The sequence below is a fragment of the Poecile atricapillus genome, chromosome 29 (assembly GCF_030490865.1).
Source record: "Poecile atricapillus isolate bPoeAtr1 chromosome 29, bPoeAtr1.hap1, whole genome shotgun sequence".
Taxonomy (NCBI): domain Eukaryota; kingdom Metazoa; phylum Chordata; class Aves; order Passeriformes; family Paridae; genus Poecile; species Poecile atricapillus.
The window spans coordinates 5,238,407-5,265,624 of NC_081277.1; the positions used below are offsets into that span (position 1 = coordinate 5,238,407).

Here is a 27,218-nt window from a genome sequence, read left to right on the forward strand (position 1 = left end):
GTGCCACACCGTGCTGGGCCGTGCCAGAGTCCAGTCAGCCAACGGTTGGGCTGGGCTGTGCCGGTGCCGGTGCCGGTGCCAGTGCCGGTGCCGGTGCCGGTGCCGGTGCCGGTGCCGGTGCCGGTGCCGGTGCCGGTGCCGGTGCCGTCCCTCCACCTCGGCCGACACTGAGCGTGCACGTGGTTCACAGGCGCGGTGCCCGCGCGGGCGGGCGGGGCCAGGCCCGGGTCTGCGCTCGGCGCTGCCCAATGGCGGCGCGGCCCCGCCCTTCCCCTTCCCGAGCGGGCCAATGGGCAGCGTGGGCGGTGCCCGGCCCGGCGGGGAGCGGGGCTGAGGTCACGTGGCGGCGGAGGGCGGTGTTAAAGTGCGCCGGGCGCTGTGGCCGCGTCAGTCGGGGCGGCGGGGGCGGGCGGCACCGGTGGGGACCGGTTGTAAGTGGAGCGGGAGAACGGGGCTGGAGCGGCAGCGAAGTGGGACCGCAGCTGGGGCTTCCTGGTTAGCGCGGCCCGGCCCGGGCCAGCCCAGCCGGTGAGCGGAGGTGACGGGCGGAGGCGGACACACATGCACATGGCGGCGGGAGGGGGCGGTGGCGCGCGCGGTAGCGGCCGTTACCGGCGGCGGGAAGGGCCGGTATCCGGTGCTCACCCTGCTAAGCTCTGTCTTTCCCGCAGGATGAAGAGCGGCGCAGACCATGGCGCGGCACCCAGCCCCCAGTCCCTGCGACAGACCGGCCCGTAGGACGTCGCAGACCCCCCGAGCCCTATAGCGATCCGTCTATTTAATTTTATGCTTAATTTATTAACCTATCACCCCACCCCCGCCATGGAACCGACCCCCGCGGTGCTCACCGCCCCCATGGCTGACTACCTCTGGATGCTGGTCCTGGGCTTCATCATTGCCTTCATCCTGGCCTTCTCTGTTGGTGCAAACGACGTGGCTAACTCCTTTGGCACGGCTGTGGGCTCAGGGGTCGTGACTCTGCGGCAGGCCTGCATCCTGGCCAGCATCTTTGAGACGGTAGGGTCTGTCCTGTTGGGGGCCAAGGTCAGTGAGACCATCCGGAAGGGCCTGATTGATGTAGAGATGTACAACTCCACACTGCTGATGGCAGGTTCGATCAGTGCCATGTCTGGTAAGGAGCAGGGAAGTCACAGTGTAGGGGCAGGATGTCCCAGGGTGCCCTGGTGATGGCTTTCTTAGTAGGCTGGTTCTTTTCCAGGATCTGCTGTGTGGCAGTTGATGGCTTCATTCTTGAAGCTCCCCATTTCTGGTACCCACTGCATCGTTGGAGCGACCATTGGCTTCTCACTGGTGGCCCAAGGGCAAAAAGGTGTCAAATGGTCTGAGTTGCTGAAGATTGGTAAGTCCAGCTGGTGGGACCACCCCAGACATGGACCTCATGTGTCCCTGGGCTTCCTTTTCTAGCAGCAGGATGCTGATTGTGCCTCCTGCTTTCTAGTGTTGTCCTGGTTCATCTCACCCCTTCTTTCGGGCATCATGTCTGCTGTCCTGTTCTTCCTCGTCCAGAGGTTCATCCTTTGTAAGGTAAGGGCTATCTGCCCTATTTTCTGACACTTTGGGTTTCTTGGCTACTCTCAATGGACTTGTTGGCTGGCTTATGGTCACCAGGGTTCTCCTGGCACATCCTGGAGTGTGTGTGTTGGCACCAGGGGAGCACTTTGAGAGCTGAAGAGGTGAGAAAATGGGGCTTGTGGCCACTCCACAGAATGGACCTTGAGGGTTTTAGGGCATCACCTCCCCTCTGAAACATTGGAGTTGTCTTGCCTGGCTTCAGCAGGAGCAGCCCTGTTTCCTGGTAATGAAGTAGACCAGAATTGATAAGACCAGAGCTGTCAGTTGGCCTTTTCCAAAATCCGGGTGTAAGGATTTCTTCTTAATTTGGGGTAGGCTGCAGGTGAAGGTGGTGATCCACAGCCATGGCTTTCTTTAGCTGGGAGGGACAAAATTCTTCCTGGGGCTAGGGAAACCACATTCCTTCCACCTGGGGCCCCAGCTATGCAGGGAAACCTTCTGCATATCTGAGGTTAAATTCCTTTAAGTTTTACCTCTAAGGATTCAAGAGATGTTAAGATCTTATCACTAGCAGCCCTTTAAAACAGCTCAGTGACACCACTGTCACAGTAATCTTGTGTAACCAACCTCCCAAAGCGGGGCTGGCCCTCTCATGCTCCATTTTGGTGCTGAGCAGTCCAGTTGCTCCATGCTGCTTTGGCATTCAGGAAGACTTGGTGTGCTTGTCCTGATGCCAGATCCCAATTGCTGGGCAGCAGTGGGGATTAAATGCTCCTGCTGCTGGGGTGAGGGCCTTGCTGCCAGGTATGTGGTCATATAAGCTCCTCTGTGAGTAATGGATTTTTTTATTTTGTCCAAGTCAGCTGGAAGGGGGTAAAAGCTTTGAAAGTTCTTGGAGAGTTGAAAGAAAAATGTAAGTGGAGGTGGCAGTTTGGGGAGCCAGGGAGAGGGTTCAAATGCCAGGTAGAGATGAGTTGTTCCAGGCTTGGGAGTGCTGGAACCCTTGTCTGGGCCTGCGCTAGCTCTTTGGGGAGCCTTGTGGGACCCCAGGTATTTTGCTACCTCCTGACATCATAGCTGGGGGGCATTTGACTGTGGGTTGTTCCCTAAAGGCTGTTAGGAGCTGTCGTCTGTAGGTGACTAAGGGCACAAACCCCTTCTGGAAAGAATCTGTTGCTAAGCTGCTCCTTAGCTGCTCCACAGCCCTCCAGTCTACCTCTCTACAGCACTGATATGTGTTTGTGTTTTCCAGGCAGATCCTGTTCCCAACGGCCTGCGAGCTTTGCCTGTCTTCTATGCTTGCACTGTGGGAATCAACCTCTTCTCCATCATGTACACTGGGGCGCCCTGTAAGTGCACAGCAGAATGCTTGAACCTGAATTTTGAAATTCTTTCTAAAGCCTCCATTAAATGCACGATTTACCCCTTTTTTGCTTTACAGGGCTGAGATCTCCTAGAAGGCGGCTGGCCTGTGCCGGTTACAGAAGGCGGCAGGCTAGCCTGCACTGTCTGGGCTAGATAGTTGCCCAACCAAAGAGACCTGCTCAAACTAAACTCCTCCAGACCTTTCTCCTTAGACTTCCCAGGACTGGCCAATAACATGACTTCCCGTTAACTCTTACCTGTGCTAAAATTTGGGTTTCTGCTGGCTGCTGAAGAGACTCTTCAGGCAGCTGGTAGTGGGGCTAGGAGCACGGAATGGAGTTGTACCTCCTGGTTCATCCTGTCCCTAAAAACAAGCTAATTATTCTTGTTGAGAAGAGCTGGCCCGTGTGCTGCACAGTCTGAGCTTCAGTTGGAAAAGCCAAACTAAGATGCTGTGTTGCAGGAGACGGGTCACAAGCAGAGCTAAGAGAGGGCTCAGCAGGGACAGGCGGATTTGCCCACGGAGCCAGAGGCTCCGTCACCTCCGTTATTTGCTGGGATGACATGGCCTGAGTTGTTTTTTGGTGTGAGTGTGGGTTTCCTGTTGTGGAGGAGCCTCTGGAGGTGGGATGCGGGCAGGCAGTGCTCTCTCTGGCAGGTTTGCTTTGTAAACAGTGGCTGGAAAATTTTTTGGAAGGATGTCAGCTTCCCTTTCTCTGGGCTCTCCAGCATGGGGGAGAGGAGGACAGGCCTGCAGTGGTGCTGCTGGGGGCACTGGGGCTGCTCCAAAATCACTTGGCCATGTCCAAAGTGGATCTATGTTTATCCTGAGCCATGAACTGCAGAGTGAGCTCTAGGTTGCTTGAGCACAGGGTTTGTAGGCAGACCTGTGCTTGGGTGAGGTGTCTGGGCTGCTTCAGGAGCAGTAAGTCACTGCAGCAGCAAATGTAGGGTTTGGATAGTCACAAGCACCTGCTTGGGGTTATGTGATGCCAGTTCTCTGCTCAAAGTTAGGCTGCCTGTGAGAATGCTCCTAAGTGGGTCATGTATCACCTCAGATACCATGAAGCCTAAATTCCCATTGACTCCTGGAGCAGGAGAGCTGCTCTCCCCAGCAGCTGGAGCTTCAGGGGGAGCCATCCCAAGCTTCAGTCTGCTCTCCAGAGCAGGGAAGCAGCACTGGTGCTGCAGCAGACACACTGGGAGGTGTTTTTTCCTTTGACATTGCAGCAAATGAGGGGACAAGAGCTGTGTGGAGCCTGGGGCATACACCACTCTCTACAGGGTTTGGCTGGGGGAGGAGGCTGTGAAGGGTCAGCTGCTGATGGTGATATGACCTGGGGGGCTCAGAGAGTGTATCTGCAGTCTCAGCGTGGTCAGTGATGCCTTCCCAGCAGTGTTTTTCCCTGGCAGGTGGATTAGCTCAGGACTGTTGCAGGTGATGGAGTCCCTATGCCTGGGAAAACCAAAGTCATATATTGAGGAGGGTTTTGCCCAGAGGTTTTCAAAGATCCGTTGTTTTATTTCCTAGTGCTGGGCTTTGACAAACTTCCTCTGTGGGGTATCCTGCTAATTTCGGCGGGGAGTGCTGTTGTCTGTGCTCTCGTCGTCTGGTTCTTTGTATGTCCGAGAATGAAGAAGAAAATCGACCGTAAGTATTGCATCCCTCTGCGATCCTTGGGGAAGGGCACGCTCTGGCTAACCGAGTTCTCTTCCCAGTGGGAGATCCCATTAGCTGTGGGGCTGTCATTAGCAGAATCCTCATCTTCATTCAGGGAGTAACCTCCTCTTGAGTCATTGGGGCACTCATCACACTGGGCTCTGCCTGCTCCCACCCCAGGCACCCAAAACCCCTCCAGGAGCAGCTGTTGGGCTGCTGAGCAGTGTCTGGGGCTGACTGATCTGTGGGGTGATCTCTCTTGGAGCTGCTGTGGGCAGTATCAGACAGCTTGTCCCACTCTAATAGAGGAGAGAGAAGGCAAGAGACAATGTGCCTGTTGTAACCTTTAATCTTCTCATATCTGCTGAGCAGTCCTTGGCCTGGCTGATGCAGATCACAAGTTTAAATTAAATCCTTTCCCTGGGGCAAAAAACCCAAAACACTATTGAAAGGCATCCAAAGGATCAGCCCTGAGCTTTGCCTCCAGAGCAGTGCTTGGAACTGCATGTGGTCCTGAATATCAATGATGTGTGCAAGCTGGGGCCTTGGGAGTTGGTGATGAGGGGATGTCCTTGTGCTGGTGTAATTGGGGTGTGACTAACAGCTTTATGGCTGCTCTTGACAATCCTCCAGCTGTTTAACTTAACTCCTGCCTGTGAGGTGAGGTGGGCTCTTCTGCCTGTCAGACATGTTCCCATGCCTGCCCACGGCATCTCTGGGAGGAAGTGTGCATGTATGGGGAGATAGTTCTGCTGGGACTGGATGGCAGGATGAAGGGTTAATTCCACAACCCAGCCCTTGAAGGAAACAAAATGACAGGGAAATGGTCATGTTTATGACAAGACAGTGGTTTTGATTGTTGTCTGAAGGAACAGACCTCATGTTTTCACCTGGAGAAAACGTGCTTTTCCTGTTAGAGGTGGAGGAATGGCCTCAGCTTCCACGGCTGGGTGCTGCTGGCTTGCTTCCCTAGGGTAGACAGGAAACCAGGCTGCCTTTGGGTGGTGGAGACCAGCTCCTGTTTGGGTTTGTCATCCACCAGTGGAAGCTGGAGAGGAGCCCAGGCTGGAGCTGCTGGGCTGGTAGAGAAGCTGGGCTCTTCTGGGTACCTTTCTGTCAGCTGTAGGGGTCATAGCCATTCCAAAAGTGGGTCTAGAGCATCCCACTGGCCACAGGGATGGGACAAACGTGGCCCAAAGAGGAACCTCTTCACTAGACATTACTGACATAAAAGCCCCATAATGGTGTTCACCACACCCCGTGTGGGTGGGGGTGTCTAAAAATAGGGGATGAGCTGGCTTAGATGGTTTGGCTGTTGTGCCCAAGACAAGGTCTGACTGTCCAGCAGTTTCCAAAGTTCAGGATGGGGAGGAGCTGTAAATTTTATTTAGCTGCCATAAATCTGAGTGGCAAAGGGTGTGGGCTTGCTGCTGGCATTGGGTGCAGTGGTGGAAAGGCTGCCCCTCTTCACAGGAGAGATAAAATCAAGTCCTTCTGAAAGCCCCTTGATGGAGAAGAACATTTGCCCAAAGGAGGAGCAAGAGGAGGCCAAGATGCCCCTGGGGGATGCCAAGGGCCCTGCTGATGATGCAGGGTCGGCTGTCCCCCCCCACGCAGTGGTGGAGGAGAGGATGGTCTCCTTCAACCTGGGGGAGCTGGAGGAAGCCCCGGAGCAGGAGAGGCTTCCCAGCCTCGACCTGAAGGAAACAAGCATTGACAGTGGTGAGTAGCACGGGGTGATACGCATGGTAAGACTTCCCTAACGCCAAGCACCCCTTGGTGCTAACCCTTCCACCTGCTGTCCCTACTGGCAGGAGCTGTACGGCTGCCCAATGGCAACTTGGTCCACCTGAGCCAGGCAGTGGGCCACCAGCTGGGCTCAGGTGGGCAATACCAGTACCACACTGTGCACAAGGACTCTGGCCTCTACAAGGAGCTGCTGCACAAGCTGCACCTTGCCAAGATGGGGGACTGCATGGGGGACTCGGGGGACAAACCCCTACGGCGCAATAACAGCTATACCTCCTACACCATGGCCATCTGTGGCATGCCCCTGGATTCTCTGCGTGCCAGGGATAGCGAGGAGGGGGAGAAGCTGAGCTGGTCTGTGGTGGACACTAAGAAGAGGGTCCGTATGGACAGCTATACGAGCTACTGCAATGCAGTGGCAGATGCACACCCGGCTGCAGATGTGGACCTGAACACAGCCCAGGCAGAACTGGGTGCCAGTGACCACAAGGGCAGCAGTAGCTCCCTGGAAGAGTGGCATGAACAGGACAAGCCTGAGGTGTCCCTACTCTTCCAGTTCCTGCAGATCCTCACAGCCTGTTTCGGCTCCTTCGCTCATGGTGGTAATGATGTCAGGTCAGTGGAGTTAGGGGGAGCCAGGGAGGCTGCTAGCTGTCGTGAGTGCTCATAGAGTCATGGAATCACAAACTAGTTTGGGGTGGAAGGGACTTTAAATATCATCTTGTTCCAACTCTGCCATGGACTTGTTCCTCTTGACCAGGTTGCTCCATGCACCATCTAACCTGCCTTTGAACACTTCTGGGGATATTCTATCTTGCCAAGAGCCTTTGTCCCTCTAGACCAGATCCCATTTCTCTTCCAGCAATGCCATTGGGCCCCTGGTTGCACTCTTCCTGGTCTACCAGACAGGCGATGTGGCTACCAAGGTGGCAACTCCCATCTGGCTGCTTCTCTATGGGGGTGCAGGGATTTGCATTGGCTTGTGGGTCTGGGGAAGGAGAGTCATCCAGACGATGGGGAAGGACCTGACTCCCATCACACCATCCAGGTAAGGGCTACCATGGAGCAGAGAGGATGTTCCAGGCAGCCTGAGAGCTGCGTTCTGCTCCAGGAGCCACTCTCCCTTCTCTCTTGTGGGTTTCAGAGCTGGAGCTGGGGTGTGTGTAGCTCCAATACCTCGCTGCATCCTGCGGGGTTCATCTGGGGCTCTGGAGAGCCAAGCTGTGTTGCTTTGAGCTGAGCCCACTGGGTGTTTTGGGGTATCCAGTGCCCCTATTCTGATCTGCTTTCTGTCCCTGCAGTGGCTTCAGCATTGAGCTGGCATCAGCAGTGACAGTGGTCATTGCCTCCAATGTTGGCCTCCCAATCAGCACAACCCACTGCAAGGTAGGAGGGGTAGCAGGGGGATAGCTTTGGCTCAGTGTGAGCTCAATGTTCCCGAATCCTGGTGCTTGAAGGGCTGAGCTGTGTGGGAGGCCCCACTCTGGGCTGCTGGCCACTGTCAGCTCCCAGCTCCGCCACTTGCATCTCAATGTGAGGTGGCAGTGGCTGCCCAGCCTTGGGGTGGGTCCCTGGGGGACTTGGGACATGATGGGAGAACAAAACCGCTTTCAGGGTCCCCTAGGCTCTGCCAAGAGGCCATGGGAACCTAAGTTCTGTGGGGTCCTGGTCCTGTCACCCCTCTGGGGTGCCAACTCCTTGCCCTGCACTCCCTGCTTGCGCTCTTGTAAGGTCCCCACAGGCTGGAACAGGATTCAGCTCTGGCCTTGGGGGGTGAAGGAGCACATGTTTGGGGAGTGCAGATGCCTGCTCTGGTGCTGAGCCATGCCCTGACTCCTTGGGCAGGTGGGCTCAGTGGTCTCAGTGGGCTGGCTGCGCTCCAGGAAGGCAGTGGACTGGCGCCTCTTCCGAAACATCTTCATGGCGTGGTTCGTCACTGTCCCCATCTCCGGCCTCATTAGTGCTGCCATCATGGCTGTCTTCAAGTTCGCTGTCCTGTGACGGCACCAGGGCTCCCACTGCTCCTGCTTCCCACTGCACTGCTGTCCTCCCTTGAGGAGCCACTGAGGCTGCCTGCTGTGGGGTGGCAGCTGCGCCAGCTGCGTGTAGTGCTGTCACTGAAGTATCTTTTTTTATTTTTTAAATATAACTATCTTGGCGCTAACATTTTGGGGGGTGTGCTGCCAGGGCTGTGCCTGCCCCCAGATGACCCCCCTGATCTGCTGTAGCTGTAGATAAGCAGTTAGTGGGGGTCACTTTCTCACTTCTACTGCCCCCCGGTAGTGATTTCTTGGGGGAAGGACAGAAGTTGGTCCTTGCCGGCCCCAGAACAAAGGGCTGGGGAGTCATGGGATACCCCTCTTGCAGGCTGTGCAGTGTTCAGCTTTGCCTCCATTGCCGTAGTGCTGTGGACACCATCCTGCTCGGGGGCCCTGGGGGCTGCCCTCTGGCCTCCCGTCACTGCTGCTACCTCGAACTTAATAAAGATTTCCTTCGTATGCCAGTGCTGCCTGTGGTTCTGGGGATTTTGGGATACGGTGGGGGGGCCAAGGTGGTTCCCCGTAGCCCTCCCTGCTTTGGCCCCGTGCTCTGCGAGGGAGCTGGGGACAAAGATAAGAGCCTCACGTGCCCCCTGTATCATGGGAGGGGCTGTAAACAGCCCTGGGTTATCGGGGCCCTACACCTGGGAGCGGCTGCTCCTCTCATCAGCCCCGGCCCCCGCGTGGGGGGATGTGTGGGTGTGCTTGCGTGTCCGGCCGTGTGTCCGGCCGTGTGTCTGTCCCTCCACAGCCCTGGGACGACAGTTGCTCCGCCGCCCTTCCATGTGCTGTGGGATGCTCCTTCCTGCCTGGGTCAAGGCCGGGCCCAGGGCCGCACGTCAGCGGCCTCGGGGTGTCGCAAGAATGTCGGTGGGGGCAGCCGGGAGTGCTGAGGGAGGGGGACGGTCCTATGGGGCGACACACGTAGGTTTCGAGAGGTGCTTTATGTGCTGCGTGGGGACGCTAACGCAGCCCCGTAGGGCGGGGTGCCCGATCCTGTCCCGATCTCCCCGTTATGAAGCCAGGGCGTATTCGCGCCCATCGGGGCGGCTTTGGGGCGGCGGCGAGGCCGGTCCCTGACCCCAGTTAATGATTCCCCGCGGGGCGCTTGCCGCTGCCAGCGGCGCCGCTGGGCAAACAGCAGCCCAGGGCTCCGGGCCCGCGGGGGGGGGGCAGGGGGTGGGGGGCTGGACCCCGACACGGCGGGGGCACCGTGGTGGCACGGCCGAGGAGCGGGGAGCCCCGTTCAGGGAGGGCACGGGGAGCACTCCCCGTGTGCGGGGGCCACGCGTGAGGAGGTGTCCGTACCCCATGGGGGAGCATCAGGGGATGACAGGCCCATTTGCGGGCCACCGTCTCGGGCTACTCCGGCTTCGTCCTGGCTGCGCTGCCCGAGGCGGGGCCGGGCACGGCCGGGGGCCGGGGCGGGGCGGTTCCGCAGGGCTCCGTTAAAGCGGCGGCGGCCGGAGGCGGTGGCCGGAGGCAGTGGCGATGGGCAGCGAGGGGCAGCGGGGCCCGGCGGCGGCTCGGGGCCTGGGGCAGGGCGACCAGCGGGCCCTGCGGAGGGACTGCCAGCACCGGTGGGCTGGGAGCTGCGGGGGGACTGGCGGGCAATGGGGGCAGCAGGACATGGGGATACGGGGCGATGGCTTGGGGAAGGACATGTGGGGAGGGCACACGAGGAAGGGAGCAGGACCCGAAGGCCCCGGGGTTCAGGTACGGGATATGACCCTTGTCATATCGGGAGGAGGCAGAGACTCTGGGTGTCATGTAGACAAGCTGGGGTGGGGGCAGGTCCAAACAGGGGCTCACTATCCCCCACCTTCCCACAGTCCCGCCTCCCTCCTCCAGCTCCATTTCCAGCTCCACAACCCATTTTTCTGCTCCAATAACTTGCTGTGGGGGCCCTAGGCTGGGATGAACACGCAACCCTCCCGGAGCACCGACCAGGGACTGGGATAGGGAAACGCGACCCCATCTCTTCCTCTCTGCCACTCCCAGCCTTAAACCTCTCCTCACCCCGTAACTTCCTCCATGGTAACCTTCAGGATCTTCGTCAACCGGAGCCTGGCGCTGGAGAAGATCAAGTGCTTTGGCTTTGACATGGACTACACCTTGGCCAGTGCGTTTTGGGGGGCCATAAGGCAGGGTGGGGTAGCGGTGGGATTCCTCCCAGCCCCTGCCCACATCCCTCTTTCCCCCCCTGCAGTGTACAAGTCCCCTGACTACGAGGAGCTGGCCTTTGCCTTATTGCTGGAGCACCTTGTCGCCATTGGGTACCCTCCTGAGATCCTTGCCTACAAATATGACCCCACCTTCCCCACCCGGTCAGTTTGTGGAGGGAGGCCCAGAGATGGGAGAGGAGGGGAAATGAGCCCCCCACCCACTGATAGTTGTGTGGTGCAGGGGGCTGGTGTTTGATGCACTGTATGGGAACCTGCTGAAGGTGGATTCCCACGGGAACCTGCTGGTCTGTGCCCATGGCTTCCGCTTCCTCAAGGGGTGAGTCTGGGAATTCACCACCCCTGGGGCAGGGCAAAGTTGGAGGTGGGGGTCCCTCAGGGTGGAGTGCAGCTCCATGCTCCCTCCCCAGAGCCGAAATCCTCCACTATTACCCCAACAAGTTCATCCAGCGGGATGACATGAAGCGCTTCCACATCCTCAACACCCTCTTCAACCTCACAGGTGAGTGAGAACTCCCATTGTCCTGGCCCTCCCACCACCCCGGGGTACTGTCCTGCCCTGCACCCCCTCTCACAACCTACTCCCCCACAGAGGCCCACCTCTATGCCTGTCTCGTGGACTTTTTCACCAACTGCTCCAGATATGTCAAGTAAGAGGGAGGTGGTGAATGGGGGCTTAGTATTGGATTGGACAGGCAGTAAATCTTGCGGGGAGCTTCCCTTAGCAGGGCAGCCCCTTCACCCCCTCCATTCCTGACTGTTGCAGCTGTGACACCGGCTACAAGCATGGGAATCTCTTCATGTCCTTCCGCAGCATGTTCCAGGATGTGCGTGAGGCCATGGACCATGTCCACCTCTCTGTACGTGCAATGGGCACAGGGCAGGTGGTGGTGGGTGCTGAGAGTGCTGGGGTTTTCCCTCATGCACATCCTGGGAGATTTTGGCCAGCCCCACCCCATCCCTTCTGCAGGGCTGCCTCAAGGAGAAGACTCTAGAGAACCTGGAGAAATATGTGGTGAAGGATGTGAGTTGTGTAGATCCCTATGGAGCCTTCCCTACTCTGCTGCCCTCAGTCAATTCCTTGTGGCCCGCCTTGTGCTCCCCCCCACTGACTTACCCTTCACTAGCCCCGTGTGCCACTGCTGCTGAGCCGCATGAAGGAGGTGGGGAAGGTCTTCCTGGCCACCAACAGTGATTATACCTACACTGATGTGAGTACGGGTCATGTCCCCCACCACGAGGTCCAGCCTGCCCTGGATTGGGGAAGCAGAGGGGATGTGTTGAAGCACAGGCAGGGTCAGCCTTGCCTGGGGGCAGCAGTGATGATGCCAGATGTCTTTGCAGGCCATCATGTCCTACCTGTTTGACTTCAGCAATGAGGACAAGGTGAGTCTGACCTCGGTGTGGGCTGGATAGGAGGTGCAGGGTGCCATCAGCATCCTCTTGTTGATCCCCTCTCCAGCATCCACAGGCTGACGTCCCACAGCGCCCCTGGAGGTCCTATTTCGACCTGATTGTGGTGGACACCCGCAAGCCCCTCTTCTTTGCTGAGGGCACCGTCCTGCGCCAAGTCGACACGGTGGGGATCTCTCCCCTGCTGCAGGGCTAGTTGGGGTGGTGGGTACCATGTAAGCACTAAGCAGGCTCCCGTGGGCACAGCAAGGTAGATTCATGGCTGGTTGGACACCAAGTAGGCACATATAACAGTGTCCCCCTCTTGGGGTCCTCTTGTCCTGCAGGACACGGGGAAGCTGCGCATTGGGACATACACTGGCCCCCTCCAGCACTGTGCTGTCTACTCCGGTGGTAAGCGCACAGCTGGGCTCTGTCTGGGCTCTGTGGGCGGCATAGGGGGACATGCCCACACACCCCCCCACCTCGACCCCCTGCTGTCACAGGCTCCTCAGATGTGGTGTGTGACCTCCTGGGTGTGAAGGGAAAAGACATCCTCTACATGGGGGATCACATCTTTGGGGACATCCTCAAATCCAAGAAGCGGCAGGGCTGGCGCACCTTTCTGGTAGTTCCTGAGCTGGCCCGTGAGCTGCAGGTCTGGACAGAGAAGAGTGGTGAGCAGTGCTGGGTTGGGGACACAGACTTTGCCACACAAGGGGAGGTGGCCTGGAGCCTCCTACACCCCTCAATGGCAAAACTGCCTCAGTGGGCCATGCCCTGACCCTCTTTGTCAGTCTTGCTGGGCAGTGGGCGATGCTCCTGCACTGAGCTGGCCCTGTTGCCCTTGCAGAGCTGTTTGAGGAGCTGCGGAGCCTGGATGTCTTCCTGGCTGAGCTGTACCAGTGAGTTGGTTGGGGTGGGAGACAGGCAGGAGTGGGACCACCTGTGGGGAACCCTTCAGGCGAGCCCTTAGCTGGGTCTGTTCCATTCCAGGCACTTGGATAGTGGCAGTAGCGAGCGCCCAGACATCAGCTCCATCAAGCGCCGGATCCAGGTGACACCCGGGGCACTATCCCAGCTGACACACAGCCCAGCTCCTCCCCCTGCCACAACTTCCTCCATGGGAAGGAAGTTCCCATGCTCTGACTGTCCTGCTGCACCCACAGAAAGTCACACATGAGATGGACATGTGCTATGGGAAGATGGGCAGCCTTTTCCGCTGTGGCTCACGTCAGACACTCTTTGCCAACCAGCTGATGCGCTATGCAGACCTCTATGCAGCCTCCTTTATCAACTTTCTCTATTACCCCTTCAGCTACCTTTTCCGGGCACCTCCTGTCCTGGTACGTAGCCCCCAGCCCCTGCTGGTCACCCACTGTGCCTCAGTTTCCCTCTCTGCCTGAGGGGGAATAGAGGGCACGGGGCTGGGTTCATGGGGCTGATAGAGGTGATGGGTGGGCACCCAACCCGTTGGCTGGCTGGTGCCAGCCTCTCTCTGGGAGCCTTGTCCACCCCACCACAGATGGCCCACGAGTCAACGGTGGAGCACTCTCGCCTGGACTCAGGGGATGCGGTCACTGCCCTTCCTCCCTGGCTGGCCCAGCATGGTGACCCTGGCCAGCAGGTGGGTGGCAGGGAACAGAAGGGCAGAAGGACAAGGTGGCATCCTGCCACACTGTGCCAACTGAGCCCCTTCTGCACTGTCTCAGGTCCCCCAGGACTCGAGTGGGGAGGAGGAAGATGATGGAGAAGCCTGAGCGCACCCCAACTGCTGCCATGCCAGGTGCCAGACCCACAATAGGGCTGCATTCAGTGGCCTTGGACCACTTGTACTGCCAGATGAAAGCTACTCATGGCCAGCTACCACATCTGGTGGCCACAGGATGGCTGGTGGCCCTGACTCATGGCCCCTGTCACACCTGTCCCTGGGCAGTTGGGACCTTCTCCTGACTGTGCCCAGAGTCAGGAGAGGCACACCCCCCTCCCCTCACAAGCCTGCTAGCTCCTGCCCCTTTAATTCATATCTGCTTGGTGCCCCTTATACCTCTCCCACCAGCTCAGTGCCAGCCTGGGACCATCCAACACTAGGGTGAACAGGCAGTACCACTGCTGCAGTATCACTGGGAGCCCCACTGCAGCAGCTGCAGTCCCAGCAGCTCCTGCTCCTTTAGCCTCTGGGCCTGGCCATGAGCACTGCAATGCTGGGTGGACGGGGTGGGGCTCTGGAGGCGACAGCTGCTCCAGTGGAGCCCCCTTCACCTGCTGTTCCCCTCTTCTTTTTTCTACCCTTTTCTATTTATAAAAGACACTCAAAACTGGTACTGCAGAGACATAGAACTGGCTGTTTCAAAGGAAAACTGTTTTGTCCCTGCACCTGAGAGGTGCGGGCAAAGGGCAGTCCCCAAACCCTTGTCCAGCACCTGGGACAAGCACAAGTCCCTGGGGAGAAGGTGACAGCCTCGAGATATCCCCACCTCTGCAGAGGGAGCCAGGTCTGAAGAACTCCACAGAGCAGAGCTAGCCCCTTGCCAGAACTCCAGCACACTGCTCTGAGACTTCTGCCAGCATCCATGACTCAACAGAGATGCTAGGCAAGGCTGGGTTTGGGTGCATCAGGAGGGAAAGAGGAGGCAAAAGAGCGTGATGGGGCCAGGACCACTGCTTGCTGGGGCTGGGTGGATGACAGTAGGGCTTCCTCACCTTCTGCAGCTGCTGTATGGTCACTGTTCACAGCAGAGAGCACTTGCTAATCCCCTCACCAGCCTCTTGCTTGGTACCTTGTGCCACTGCCTGTTCCAAATGCAGGGACAGCAGCAGAGGGGGCCTGAACTGCACTTACAGTGCTTGGCTGCCCCCAGATCCCAACCATGTCCAGGAGTTGCGAGCGTGGCCTGCTGCACCCCAAGGTCCTCTGCAGCCCTTGGTGCTGCTGTCAGTATCACAGCCTCTGCAGAAGCTGCTGGGGCACTGCAGGTCCCCCAGCCCCTCGGTCACAGCCATTGCTACCACCTGTACCTCCAGACACTGGGTCTGCATATATGCCTCTCAGTAGGGGACATACAGACGCCCTCCAGGTAGGGCACAAGGCAGTTCCAGAGCAAACTGCTCAGGACATTGCTTTCAAACATTGGGAGGTGCCTGGAACATCACAATCCAACTGACACCATTCTACAGCAGGAAAACCAGAGTGTATGTCACCTGGATGAGTAGCTGAGGGCAGTCCTGGGGACACAATCCCAGGAGACACAGCTGGTGTCTCCACACCACTCACTAGCCCACACACAACTCTACTGCAAGTTTTAATACACTTAAAATCAGCATTTGGATATTTGATACAGACTTATTCTGTGCCATCCCCTGCCCCCTACATCTGAGGGGCAGCAAGAGCAGTCAGGGTCATGTGTACGAGACAGCATGGTGGGCAGGCAGCCTGCCCCTGCTGGGAACCCCTCAGGAGCTCTTGAGGGGATGGGAACCCAAACCCTCCAGCTCTGTCACTTCTGGCAAAGCCATGTTTTCCTGGAAGAAGAAACAAGTCTCCTCCTCAGCATCCAGGATTTCACTGAGGGATGACACCACAGGGTCATGGTCCTTCAGCATCTCTGGGTAGTGACTCCTAGCCCTCTCAATCCGTAGTGAGCGCCGCACGGGTGTCAGAAATTTCAATTCTGGGCTTTCCAGGAATTCCCTTCCTCTATGGAGAGGACAAGAGACTTGGGTAAACCCTGCAGATGACCACTGGTATGGAGGGTATGTGCTACCAGGAGCAGGAGTTTCAGCCTTACCTGGATGCAGATGTAACCCGTAACTTGACTGAGAAGTGAAGGGAGGTCATGGGCCTCCCGACCAGGCCTGGAGTCAATGCTAGGGGCTGCCTGTCACCTGCACAAGGCGTTGTAGGCTCCCGAGAAACGGGTTCCTCCACCTTTTCTCCTGGCATGAGAGTAAAAGACCAACACTGTTGCCAAGAGCTGCTGGGGGGGGAATTACACCTCTGCACTCTGGCCTGGGGCAGAGTGCCTGCCTGCAGAGGCTAGCTGAGCCTCTAGCCCAGGCAGAGTAACAGTGTGTCCCATTTTTCAGATCAGTATTCCAGACTTTCACAACCTCATCAGGAGGGAGATGAGGTGCTGAGACACACTGTAAACAGTGTTACTTCCCGGCTGGCAACATCAGGGATCCCCCGCCTGCCCGAGCTCCAGTCAACCCCACAACACTCAGGTTACCTTCCCAATTTTGGCCTGCATCCTTCAAAATATTGAGAGCAGTTTCCCTGAGTTCCTCGACTGGCTGCAGGAAAAGCAGAACATGGGTCAGGGCAGGTCTGGCATAGGAATGGAGACCAGAGTTACAGCTGAATAGGAGGAAAGGCTTTTGCTGCACTGCAACACCCTGTGCTGAGGACAGCAGGAAGAGGCTGCAGGATTCTCCTTTACCCAGTGGGATCCATCAGCACCCAGCACAGCTAGCCAGGTGCCCACTCTGCATGGGCACATCCCTCAGCATGGAGTGGGACTGGCAGCACTAAAGGATTTTTTCACCAGTGACTAATTCTGCTAAACTCATTCAAAAACCTGGCCCCTGGATCTCGAGGAAGCCCTCCAGAGCAGAGGCAGTGGACACAGGGAGCTGGCACACCCCACTCACCTCAGCCCCAGCACTGACTGCTTCTCTGTACAGCTGCAACACGTCAAAGGGACCGCTCCGGGCCAGCAGCTTTGCCCGGCAGATCCAGAATTTGGCAAATTTCTCTGCCTCGGGCACAAGGGACAGCACTGCCGAGAGCTCCTCTGCATGGACACCCTGCAAGGAGAAAGGGTAAGAGGCTAAAGAAAGGAGTTCATGGCATGGAGGAGTGTGTGCACTAGGAAGCAGTCCGTGCCTGACCACAGCTCCCAGCACTCTCCAGGAGGTGGGCCTCAAAAGTCTGTGTTTGCAAGTCTCCTACACAACCATGGCAGATAAAAGCTGTCCCGCCTCTATTTTCCCCTTGCATAATTGAGTCTAGTATTCCAGAGGGGTGTCAAAGGATAGACTCTAGTGCCGGCATTAATTGAGGCCAATAAACCCTGGAGCAGGGCTAGCAGTCAAGTCTTCCCAGCAACTGTTTCACACCAGGGCCTTACCTCAAACTGTGACATCCACCAGGGATCTACCTCAAGTTGGCTGGGGTAGAATTAATTTCCTCCCCAGGGGTTGGTATGGGGCTGTGCTTGGGATTTGTGATGAGCACAGTGGTGATGAGAGATATTTTCATTACTGCTGAGCAGGATTTACACAGGACCAAGGCCTTTTCTACTTTTTGTGCTGCCGCACTGGCAAGGCGGCTGGGGATATGTGGGAAGCTTGAGAGGAGACACAGCCAGGAGAGGTGACTCAAACAGTCCAAAAAGATATTCCAGACCCTATACTCAGTATATAAAGTGGGGGGACATTTGGAGTGATGCTGTTTGTCTTCCCAAGCCACCACTTCATGTGATGGGGTCCTGCTCTCCTGGAGGTGATAGAACACCTGCCTGGCCATACGAAGCAGGAAGTCAATGTTTTGCTTTGCTTGTGTGCACAGCTTTTGCTTTCCCAAATAAACTGTCTTTACCTCAACCTATCAATTCTTTGTCTTTTACCCTTATGATTCTCTCCCCAGTCCTGCTGGTGGAGGACTGCATGAGCAGCTGCACAGGGCTTGACTGCTAGCTGAGGTTAAACCACAACAGTCTTTTTTGACAGTGTACCTCTCCATTCTCCCAGTCAGCACAGCTTACTGCATGCCTTTGGCCTACCCATAATTTTATGAGAACTTTTATTTTCCTATGTTTCCCCTCTAGCACTTGAACACTTGTTCCCCACCCCTGTTCGCTACTGGAGTGACATGGCTCTCATCCCCTGGCATGTTCCAAGAGAGGAGAAGCTCATTAAAGCAGCTCCTTTCCCATTCCCACCTCCTCAATGAGCTTCAGGCACTCAGTGAATATGCTGTTGATCTTTGCTTGGCAGTGCTGCTCTGGATTCTCTTGCTTCTCTTTTGCTTTGACCTTTCTGCAGGACAGCTTCACTGCCTGCTTCTGAAGCAGCGTCATTGGCGGCCGCTTGTATTTCTTGCCTTTGGATGCCAACCACTCCTCCAGCTGTTTCCTGTCCAAGGACCAAGAGATTACAGTTAACACCCCAGAAGACAGTAGCTTGACATGAGCTGGCTGTTTTTGCTCGGAATTTCCCTTTATCCAACTTCAGCTTCTTAAAAATAATCAGTGTATCTAGCTCAGAAACACACCTGAGCTCTAGACTGGGAAAGGAAAACATGCTCAAGCATAAACCTTGAGACTAAAGCAGGAGAGTGACCACACACTCTCCTTCCACTTACTGAATCAGTGGGAGAGGAACCCAGGGTGCCACCCAACAACATCCCCAACTCTTTCAGGGCATCAACCTTGCAACAACGTTTTGCTGATAAAAGACTTCGGACTCCGTGTTCACCAATGATGGTGCTGGCTCACTCAGTCAAACCCTTTAAACTCTGCTGTTTCTTGGAGGCAGAACCCAGATGGCCAGAGCTGCCACTTACTTACGATCTGCAGCTGATGGGATCCTTGGGATACACCTAGCCTGCGTGCCACTTGCCTTTGGCAGCTCTGGTTTAAGCTGATGTTTCCTACTTCTCAAATCATCCTCAAATACATGAGTTTTAGAATTGTGGATGCTGTGAGACTGGTTTGGGTGATCTGTCCCTTGGGATGCTGCTGTGTGTCCAGGAGGCACCACCTTTACATCTTTCCTGTCCATTCCCTCTTTAATCATGGGTCTTGGCCATGGCAAAGTGACACCTGATTTCAGACTGGATTTCAGGTTTGTGGTTCCCTGGGGCTTGCCCAAGGTGGGAGGCTTGGTGGGAAATCTTCTCACTGGTGAAGGTTGGCTGTGGTGCTTAAGACTTCCCCCTGGAGCTGTGCCAGGTTGCCTCACTGTAGAAGTTTTCCCCTGGTTTGCTCCTGGGTTTTTATATAGCAATTCAGCAGAAGCAGGAAGGAACGGAGAGGGCTGAAGTGGCTGAGTTCTGATACTTGTATTTGGAGATATGCTCTTTGATTCTGACAGGGCTTTCCTGAATTTATCCAGAACTGGCTCTTCCTTAGCCTGGCGGTTACCAATTCTGTTTTTTGAACCCAGAACAGGCCTCGACATTACAGCTGAGCTTTGCTTGTGGGCCAAGACTCTCTTCTTCCTGATACTGTTTGCATCAGATTGGAAAGTTCTGATCAGCTCCGGGGATGTTGGGACCTGTGGGTCGAGGTTTTCCTTGTGGCAGACCAGCCTGTTCTGCAGCCCCTCATTCAGGGAGTGAGGTGGTCCAGGAGGAGGGTGGTCACTTCCCACCTGAGGCGCTGCTGCAGTGACAGTCTCCTGTGTAGACTTCTGGTTCCTTTTTGGATTTAGGTGACCAGAGCTTGAAGGTGGGAACCTGCCTCTAGTCTGTGCAGAAGTAGGAAGTGTCATGGTGTTCCCTGGCTGTGCTGGACGCACCCCTCCTGCTCTTTGGGATGTATTTGAAGGTTTCTTCTGAGCAATGTGGCCAGTGTGCTGTGTGGATTTGGCTCCAAACTTGCCATCCTCTTGAGCACCCTCTATCACATTCCCAAGAACATCCTTCTTGTTCCTGTCAACCTGGAAAGATAAAGCAGCCCTCAGCTCCAAGGAGAGCGCAGCTTGGTCAGCTGGCCTGACAAGCTGGCCCAGGGGACAGTCATGTGACAAAGCAGCTGTCAACAGAACAATAGCACAATACCCACCAGGACATGGGCAAAGGATCAGTCTCCCAAACTGAAACTCCTAAGCTAAACTCCTTTGAAAAATAGCTAGTTGACTCATTGCCAGCTATTTAGCAATCTGTGGTATGTCCCCCATTTGGAGTCAGGAACTCATGACCTGACTTGGGGTTGTGGTTTTCAAAGCAAGTTACAGACTTGAATTGAAGCCAGGATGAAAAATTATGATGACTAAAGTACATCCTCTTGTGACACTATAAGCAGCAATCCTGAGTGAGACCTTTTGAGCTCTCTTGGACTGTGTGGACTGTGACCAGCATCTCCCTCCAAGTGGGGATTCTCAGAGCTAGAAAACTCTCATGTTTGCTGTACTTGGAGGAACAGCAAATGATGTCAACAGAGCCAGGGCTGATACCCCCCTTTCCCCAAGGCTCAACCCTTTTCCTGTTGAGAAGATACAAAGGCATCAACATGAGTCCTTCACTGAATTTGAGGAGAACTTTTCATAGATATATCTTGTACAAACTCTTTAGGTCTATGTGTGTTTAAGTATGGTAGAGCAAATGTTCTATGAATGTGGCTTTCCTTGGTTCTTAAGTACTTTAGATTTTTAAGTCAGGCCTGTAAGCAAGTTATTTTTGTGCTATAGTAAATTCTAGATTAATCCTTTATTAAAATGTTTAACTGAGGCTATTCATTAAATGCTGTTAAGTTTAAGTGCTGTTAAAACTTTCAGGCCTAAACTGTTGGTCAAGCCCAGTGCTCAGATTAGCAAGGCAGTCTCTGCTCTGAATCTCGTGACTCAATGGACCTTCCTTGTTCCTTTTTATCCTTACCCTTCCCTGACTCCCCCAGCCTCCACATAGATAACTTTTGCACTGGTTTAGGTTTTAGACCGATTGATTTTAGCTTGCTTTTTCTCTATGTGCTTTAACCATCCAGTAAGTAGTCGAGTGAACCTTGACAATGAACTTCGTTGTGCTTTCACTTTTATATTCAAACTGCTTTTGCTGATACCTTTGCCAGTGATTCTTTAAGCAACCATAATACACTCATTCGTGACAGGGGACTGTGTTCTGCCAAGGCTCCCTGCCACCCTGAAATCTCAGTTTTTCGATCTTGTTGACATAGTTTCTAAAAACTTTCCCAGGACAGTGACTGTAAACATAGATATGTATACATTCTTTCTGATACGTCTTTTGATGGACATCTCTCATGGCCAGCGTGGTTGGGAAGGTGTTAACCTGACTATTCAATCCCTGGCCATGGTGAGAAACTTCAAATACTGAGAGAAAAAAATGAAGTGTTCTTCCTTTCACCACACCTCGAGCTGCATCTGTGTGACTCATTTCATGTCCAACAGCGACAGCTCACTTAAAGCATGAAAGACTCAAAACCTTCCTACTTACATGCTTGAGTTTAGAAACTGGTTCTAAGGGTGGATTCAGGTGATTAGTCCAGTCCTTTAAAAAGGGTCTGTAAGAGTCCAACAGTTTATCAGGTTATTTATCAGCCATAAGAAAGGCAGAAAGAGTTAAATATCTAACCCACTGCTGGTTGTCTCAGACACAGGAGCTTAGGAGTAGCTTTCAGAAATCAAAACCGTTCAAGGAGTACTACCACATCCTATTAATTCTTTTTCTTTTGTGTGGCAACAGAAAAGCAACACAAGCCACTAACATCCAAGGTTGTCACAAAACTTCCATGGACAACAAAACTAATCAAAATTATTCCTGCAGGCAGTGGTCTGACAGGTAGCAGGGCTCGAGGCTCCCAAACTGCCCTGTGTGTCACAGACAGCTGAGGTCATGCTGCAGATTATAGTGGTGCCTCAGAGAGTCTTCATCAGAGTTCATTGCAGTGTGGCTGATCCACAAGCCCTGCAGCTGTCCAGGCACTGCAGATAAGCAGGAAGGCGGGACAGCAGGCCACTGTCAGCTCCCACAGTTCTGTCCTCCCCTCCTCCTCTGCACAAAACTGGAACCCTCTGACAGTAGCCAGCTGTGGCGTTCTCCCATCCCTCTGCTCCAGGGTAGCATCTCAGTCCTCTGCGAGGATTAATGCCTCCATAAGTTGTTTTTTTTCTGTAAGAAAGAGCCTAGAGAGTGAGGGGACCATCCTCTGTTCTGCCTAAGTGCTGCACTATGCCAAAAAGAAAGGTCATGAATCTTCTCTCATTCCTATTATATTAGTGCTGTTTCCTGCACTAATTAGAGCCTGGGGACAGGGAATGGTTTGCTCTTTGATCCTGCTTCTCCTCTTCACATTTTCCTGCCAGATGCACAGAAAATGCCCCTTTATATTCCAAAGGCCACTGGAAGCTGCCATTAAAAACCAGTGGTGAGACTCCCATCACCCTTTCCTTGAGATCTGGTTCCAAATCTGAATCTTTAACAGCAAGGCTTGTTCTGCCAGAGTCAGGAGTTGAGATGAGAAAGTTTCATGGAATCCCATAAAATATGCAGAAGAGACACCATCAGCTATTGGGAATTTGTGCCTGCTGCCAGTAACTATAGACTGGTGCCAGGGTGCTGTGGGGGCAGCGCCTAGAGGCCCTGGCAGGAGCTGGTTCTTTGTACACAGGTTGGAGAAGGTAGACACTGGGCAGTGGGGAGAGCCAGCTATACCTCAGACCTTTACATATCATCTCATCCAAGCCCAACATCATCCTAACTTACTTTGCGCTTGGGCATTTCAGCCTTTCCTTGGCTGCTTGGCAGTTCTGCAGCAGGCTCCTCCGTTGCACTGCAGAGAGATGACAGTAAATACAGTGTGCACAGCATGGTCTCGGTACTCAAAGAACGAGTACCCACAACAACAGATTTCTGTTACTCTCAAACACTCTATTGCACACCTCTGGAGCTCCCTGCCCGGGGAGCCTGGCAATGCTGCTCCCAGAAACTCCCATGCACATGATATTGCCTAGAAGCTCACTGGCACTTAAGCTCCCTGACCCTCACAGCGTGATGCCGCTCAACACCTCAACTGTGCACAGCTCAGTTTGCAGAAGGAAAAGGGAGATGCTGTCCATGATTCAACTTCAGCTGTCTATGCTTGCATGCACTAGCAGCCAAGCCCTCTTCTAAAACACAAGAGGGAAAAGCAAGTAGTGTCTCAACAGGACAGAGAATACTTCTGACACCTCCAGTTTGGCTACAGCACCAGGGCATCTCACAGCCAGAGACCAGCATCATCCCATCCCCAGGGCCCCGGTCCTAACACTCTCCCGGTCTCACCCGATCACCCACATCTCACGCTGAGCTTCAGGGACACGTCAAGCTCCGCCGCCCTCTACTTCCCAAGGCTTCCACGGAGCCACAAGAGCAGCAAGATCCCTCAACGCATCCCCGCTCCTCCCACACTGCCTTCTCCTAAAGCGCGTCCCTGGGTCCGTTTTGTGGGCACCTCCCGCAGGTTCTCACACCCTCACCCACACCACCCCACCCCCCCACCCCACCCCCGGGCCCCTGGCCCGCCCACACCCCCAGGTTCCCCAACCGGGAACCCCTCAGACCAAGCTCCGAGGCTCCCAACCCCTCACCGGCCCCGTCCATCTCAGACGCTTCCGCAGCACGACCACCGGCACTCCCAACAACCGCCGCGCCGTCCTCATTCGCCACCGCCTTCTTCAAATCGACCAATGGAGAGAGCCAAACGCCGGCTTTGGCTCCGTTATTGGCTGAGGGGGGTAGGGGGCGGTGACAACGCGTCCCCTCCGGCGGTCGCAGCCGCTGGGGCGGGGCGGGGGCGGGTGCCTGCGATGACACGCGTTGTCACGCCGTGACAAGCCATGTCACGCTACACTGAGCCAGGTCACGACGTGCCATTGCACCGTGTGCCATGCCATGCCGTGCCGTGCCGTGCCGTGCCGTGCCATGCAATACCACGCGATGCCACGGCACACCATGCTATGCTGCACCATGCTGTGCCACATGATAAGGCATGGTGTGGTGTGAAATTGCATGATATGGTACACCACATCATGCTATGTGATGTCGTGCCACACCCTGTAATGCCACACCACATCACTCATTGTCCTGCTGCACTGTGGCCCACCATGCCATGTGCTGGCTGCAGCTGGGGCAGAAGTGACAGTTCCAGGCAGATGCCGGGGCTGCTGGGGATCCACCATGGGATGCCTGCCCCAGCCACCTCCCAGCTATGGTATAGGCATGGAGACGGAGTGGTGGAGGGTCCTGCATGAGTCAGGATGCTCCCTGGGCTGTGGGGTGGCCCCTCACTCCCTGAGCTTTCACCCAAAAAGCAGCCAAAGCAGAAGAATTTTCCCATCCATAACTTCATCCCCCATGAGAAATGAGCTGAGGAATGCTGTCCTAGAAAACTTTTTATTTCCACCTCCATTTACATACAAGTTAAAAGCAAAAATAAAAAAGGGGGCATAATAAATAAGTACCAAAGCAATGGGCAGACACAATAAATAAATAAATACAGACTGGGGTGGCTCGAGCCCATGGGGCCCAGAGCGGCTATTTCACATGAAATAGATGGGGATGGGGGTTGTGTCCCAGGGGGGTTGTACTTGGTACATACAGCCTGAAAACCGGTGACTGCCGATTGGGTTGATGCAGCATCCTCAGCGCCTACTCAGCTCATAGGTAGCAATGTTCACTTGGTCTGGGGTGTTCGTGATGCTTACAGGCTGGCGGGGCTGCAGGGAAGTGCAAATGAACCAGCCAGGGAAGGCGGCCGACTCAAAGCGGGTGGTCCCCTCAGCTGGGCTGTCCAGGCGGTAGAAGATGAATCGGGTCAGCTCCACACTCTCAATATCCCTCCTGATGTCAGCTTCCTATAGCCAGGGGGGTGAAATCAGGGTCAAGGTGGAATGGAGCCCCCAGTTGCACAGAGGACAGACTGGTGGGACCCCCTGCTCACCTCCAGCTGCAGCATGGGCTTGGTGCCACTCATCACACATGACATATAGAGTTGGTAGCCCTTGATACCCAATGCCACTGGCGCCCTTCCAGACCCTGGGCTGCCTTGTGATGACCGGGGACGATACAGAGCAATGTTGAGCTTCACTGCAGAGAGAAGGTACAGGTAAGTGGGTGATCCTGGGGTTGTGGGGTGGCTCCTGGGTGGTCCTGGGTTTAGGGACAGGGACACTGGGATGGGAACACATGCTCTCACCTTTCTGTCCTGCAGAGGGTCCCTGCAGGTGCAGGGCCACCAGCTGGGTGGGTGACTCCAGTACGAAGCACTTGTGGTCAATGTCCAGGATGTCAAAGGACTGGGAGCGAGTGTAGCGGAAAACGGGTGGCCTGGTATAACTGCCCTTGATGCACTGGAAGGAGATGGGTTCTGTGGGGAGTGAGACAGTCAGGAGGATGCTGCTCCCAGGTCCAAGAGTATCCCCCAAGAATATCCTCTGACTGGGGTGACACCCCTGACATCACCCTCGTACCAAAAATATCATCCAAGAAGCTGGCCAGGTCACTATCAGCAAAGTCCTTGTGCGATGGCTGCTTTAGGAGCTTGGTCACAGCAACCACCAGGATGGCAGCCTGGCGGAAGGTCCTGGAAAGGTGTCCTTTTGTCACTGTCACCTGGATGCCCACCTCAGGTGACGTCACCTCCAAGTCCAGTCGGGGCTTCTGGGGAAGAAAGGGGATGCAGGGTGAGAGCCTGGCTTCCATACGACATGGACCTCACCACTCCCACTGCCCCAGCATTACCTTCTGCAGGCAGAGACAGTTGGGGCCATACAGTGTCTCCTCATTCAGGCTGAAAGGCAAAGGGAGATGGTGAAGTCAGGGTCAGGAATGCGGTATCACATCCCCAAAGTCTTCTCCAGAATGTCTATTCTTACCTGCCGCTCTCCAGTGTGTCCAAATCAGGGACGAATGCCATTGCCGCTGCTGACTGCAGAGCTGCGGGCAGAGACTTCACAATACCTGCAAACTTCTGAGGCACTTGGCTGCCTGCTCCTGCCTGTCCTGCCTGCAGCGCTGTTTGGCTGCTCTCTGAGCCCGGCGTCAGTGTGGCTGGTTTTCAAGAGTCTCTAGAAGGAAGCGCCGTCAGAGTGGGATTTCCAGGTTTCGCAATCCCTGGTTTTACCCAATTACTCTGTTGAGACTGGAGGGCTGGGGGAGCTGGTTGCCCCCAAGCAGTGCAGTGGGGAGGCCGAGCATGGAGCAGACAGGAGATGTTCCAGGAGCAGAGTATGGGGCAGAGCAGGGGATGATCTGGAGCTGGGTTGGGGGGCAGAGCAGAAGGATGCTCCAGGGCTGGCGTGTGGGGCAGAGAGCAGAGGCAATGTTCGGGGTTGATGTGTGGGGCCTGTGCCATGTGTCAGGCTGCCATTTGGTTCACCCAGCAGGGAGGCGGACTCAGTGCCAGCTCTGACCCCAGTCCCAATCCCAGCCCCAGCACAGCTGTGATGACACCCACCCTTGTCAGGGCCAGGGATCGTGGGTGTCCCGGAAGTGGCTGGTGATGCAAGTGCTGCCACTCCACCATTTCCCATTGCTTCCTCCTGCACTGCCCAGACCCCTGGTGCCATGGCCAGCTGTGCCTCCTGTCACCCCTCTCGTCCTCGCTGCCCTAACACCAATGGTTGCAGGACCTTGCTGTCCACTCTGTTTCTTGTGCCCGCTCATGCCACCCTGGGGACACGTTCTTCAGAGTCATGGCCTTTAGGGACACTCCTCATCCTCATGTTCGTCCAGCGTGCCAGATTGCACCATGCTGGGAGGGCCGGGGATGTGCGTGGCTGGGCTTGCGTGGACTTGGGCTGTTGGGGTGTTTTCCTGGCACCTGTTTCACTTCCTGAAAGTGCCATCCAGCCCTGCACAGCTCCTGTGGCCGAGACTGGCACCAATATGACTCACTGTCAGGAAATTTCCAGAAATGCAGAGCTCCCAGAACACCTCCTGTGCCCTGCTGGGCATCTGCTGGCTGTCACACATGGTGGGATATCCCCAAAAGCCTGAGGTGCCCCAGGGAAAGGGGTCCTCCACGACAAAGTGGAGGTCCTTAGGCCATGACAGAGGTCCCCAGGCCACGGCTGGGGTCCCGAAGCCATGATGAGAGTAACCAAGCCATGATGAGGTTTGTGAGCCACGGACCGCGGTGAGCGTCCCCAGGCCATACCAAGGGTCTCCAGGCCGTGGTGTGAGTTCTCTGGCCACGGTGGGGGTCCCCGGACCGCACAGTGGGCCCCAGGCCCCGCCTGCGCCGTGCCTTGCCCTGCGCGGCCCCCGCCCCGCTGTTTGACGCCGGACTGCGCAGCCGCATTAGGCCGGGATCAACGGGCGTGAATAAAGGGGCGTGGTAACGCGACGTGGTGACGCAAGGGGCGGGGCGGGGCGGGGCCGGACTGGTGGTCGGGGCCGCTGTCAGAGCCGGGGCCACGAACGGGGTGTGCGGACACGCCGGTGGGTTCCGCGGCAGGGCCGGATGGTGGGGCCGGACTCAGCATTGCAGGGCGGCTGGGGGCGGGGGCCGGCTCCGGAGCGGGGCGGGGGTCGCGCCGGGGGCCGCGCTGGGCCGGGGGCCCGGGGTCGCGCCCCGGTGT

General features: G+C 55.8%; 5 protein-coding genes across 14 annotated transcripts in view; 3 read left to right on the plus strand and 2 right to left on the minus strand.

Annotated features, from left to right (window-relative positions):
- The first annotated feature begins 366 nt into the window (after positions 1-366).
- Positions 367-8,810, plus strand: SLC20A1 (solute carrier family 20 member 1). 3 transcript variants are annotated; one of them, XM_058859538.1, is made up of 11 exons: positions 367-528; positions 672-1,132; positions 1,220-1,360; positions 1,460-1,545; positions 2,786-2,882; positions 4,430-4,549; positions 6,032-6,280; positions 6,373-6,922; positions 7,170-7,355; positions 7,609-7,693; positions 8,675-8,810. In XM_058859538.1, exons 2-11 carry the CDS (start codon positions 787-789, stop codon positions 8,708-8,710), a joined length of 1,896 nt encoding a protein of 631 aa, XP_058715521.1. In that variant the 5' UTR covers positions 367-528; positions 672-786; the 3' UTR covers positions 8,711-8,810. The 3 variants fall into 3 exon arrangements, with proteins under 3 accessions (XP_058715521.1, XP_058715520.1, XP_058715519.1); XM_058859537.1 differs by having other exon boundaries at positions 369-538; positions 8,153-8,810; XM_058859536.1 differs by having other exon boundaries at positions 369-528; positions 8,153-8,810.
- Positions 8,811-9,680: 870 nt separating this feature from the next.
- Positions 9,681-14,245, plus strand: LOC131589757 (cytosolic purine 5'-nucleotidase-like). 4 transcript variants are annotated; one of them, XM_058859540.1, is made up of 18 exons: positions 9,681-9,926; positions 10,395-10,468; positions 10,556-10,673; positions 10,753-10,848; positions 10,940-11,031; positions 11,122-11,179; positions 11,296-11,389; positions 11,500-11,553; positions 11,657-11,740; positions 11,874-11,915; positions 11,992-12,108; positions 12,269-12,335; positions 12,428-12,598; positions 12,775-12,826; positions 12,918-12,978; positions 13,091-13,267; positions 13,413-13,548; positions 13,634-14,245. In XM_058859540.1, the coding sequence occupies exons 1-17, from the start codon at positions 9,838-9,840 to the stop codon at positions 13,533-13,535; spliced, it is 1,569 nt and encodes a 522-aa protein (XP_058715523.1). In that variant the 5' UTR covers positions 9,681-9,837; the 3' UTR covers positions 13,536-13,548; positions 13,634-14,245. The 4 variants fall into 4 exon arrangements, with proteins under 4 accessions (XP_058715523.1, XP_058715522.1, XP_058715526.1 ...); XM_058859539.1 differs by having other exon boundaries at positions 9,768-9,926; positions 13,447-13,548; XM_058859541.1 differs by having other exon boundaries at positions 9,780-9,926; positions 10,348-10,468; positions 13,447-13,548.
- Positions 14,246-14,393: 148 nt separating this feature from the next.
- On the minus strand, positions 14,394-23,366 carry CKAP2L (cytoskeleton associated protein 2 like). 3 transcript variants are annotated; one of them, XM_058859533.1, is made up of 9 exons: positions 23,226-23,366; positions 22,363-22,429; positions 21,094-21,160; positions 18,487-19,583; positions 17,864-18,056; positions 16,572-16,727; positions 16,151-16,214; positions 15,710-15,857; positions 14,394-15,618 (listed from the first exon to the last, which is right to left on the minus strand). In XM_058859533.1, the coding sequence occupies exons 1-9, from the start codon at positions 23,236-23,238 to the stop codon at positions 15,375-15,377; spliced, it is 2,049 nt and encodes a 682-aa protein (XP_058715516.1). In that variant the 5' UTR covers positions 23,239-23,366; the 3' UTR covers positions 14,394-15,374. The 3 variants fall into 3 exon arrangements, with proteins under 3 accessions (XP_058715516.1, XP_058715517.1, XP_058715518.1); XM_058859534.1 differs by lacking the exon at positions 21,094-21,160 and having other exon boundaries at positions 23,226-23,365; XM_058859535.1 differs by lacking the exon at positions 22,363-22,429 and having other exon boundaries at positions 23,226-23,301.
- A 316-nt stretch (positions 23,367-23,682) lies between these two features.
- On the minus strand, positions 23,683-26,902 carry LOC131589760 (interleukin-1 receptor antagonist protein-like). The gene is made up of 6 exons (XM_058859549.1): positions 25,512-26,902; positions 25,378-25,426; positions 25,107-25,296; positions 24,833-25,003; positions 24,578-24,723; positions 23,683-24,491 (listed from the first exon to the last, which is right to left on the minus strand). Exons 1-6 carry the CDS (start codon positions 25,550-25,552, stop codon positions 24,279-24,281), a joined length of 810 nt encoding a protein of 269 aa, XP_058715532.1. The 5' UTR covers positions 25,553-26,902; the 3' UTR covers positions 23,683-24,278.
- Positions 26,903-26,969: 67 nt separating this feature from the next.
- OGDH (oxoglutarate dehydrogenase) overlaps positions 26,970-27,218 on the plus strand; it is a 28,154-nt gene continuing 27,905 nt past the window's right edge. The window contains exon 1 of one of the 3 annotated variants that reach the window (XM_058859525.1): positions 26,970-27,078. The gene's annotated coding sequence lies outside the window, so the exon portion shown is untranslated. The remainder of the gene's footprint in view (positions 27,079-27,218) is intronic. The other 2 variants (XM_058859524.1, XM_058859521.1) reach the window with 2 other exon arrangements.

Excerpts from the sequence above, each read along its gene's own strand:
- SLC20A1 (XM_058859537.1), top strand. The coding sequence starts at position 787 with ATGCTTAATTTATTAACCTATCACCCCACCCCCGCCATGGAACCGACC. Across the intron at positions 1,133-1,219 it reads TTCGATCAGTGCCATGTCTG|GATCTGCTGTGTGGCAGTTG; the intron begins GTAAGGAGCAGG and ends GTTCTTTTCCAG. Across the intron at positions 4,550-6,031 it reads AATGAAGAAGAAAATCGACC|GAGAGATAAAATCAAGTCCT; the intron begins GTAAGTATTGCA and ends CCCTCTTCACAG.
- LOC131589757 (XM_058859539.1), top strand. The coding sequence starts at position 9,838 with ATGGGCAGCGAGGGGCAGCGGGGCCCGGCGGCGGCTCGGGGCCTGGGG. Across the intron at positions 10,469-10,555 it reads CATGGACTACACCTTGGCCA|TGTACAAGTCCCCTGACTAC; the intron begins GTGCGTTTTGGG and ends CCCCCCCTGCAG. Across the intron at positions 11,554-11,656 it reads AGAAATATGTGGTGAAGGAT|CCCCGTGTGCCACTGCTGCT; the intron begins GTGAGTTGTGTA and ends ACCCTTCACTAG.
- CKAP2L (XM_058859533.1), bottom strand. Across the intron at positions 19,584-21,093 it reads CAGTTTCTAAACTCAAGCAT|GTTGACAGGAACAAGAAGGA; the intron begins GTAAGTAGGAAG and ends TTATCTTTCCAG. Across the intron at positions 15,619-15,709 it reads CGGGTTACATCTGCATCCAG|AGGAAGGGAATTCCTGGAAA; the intron begins GTAAGGCTGAAA and ends TCCTCTCCATAG.
- LOC131589760 (XM_058859549.1), bottom strand. The coding sequence starts at position 25,552 with ATGGCATTCGTCCCTGATTTGGACACACTGGAGAGCGGCAG. Across the intron at positions 25,004-25,106 it reads CTTCTTGGATGATATTTTTG|AACCCATCTCCTTCCAGTGC; the intron begins GTACGAGGGTGA and ends CACTCCCCACAG. Across the intron at positions 24,724-24,832 it reads ACCCTCTGCAGGACAGAAAG|TGAAGCTCAACATTGCTCTG; the intron begins GTGAGAGCATGT and ends TTCTCTCTGCAG.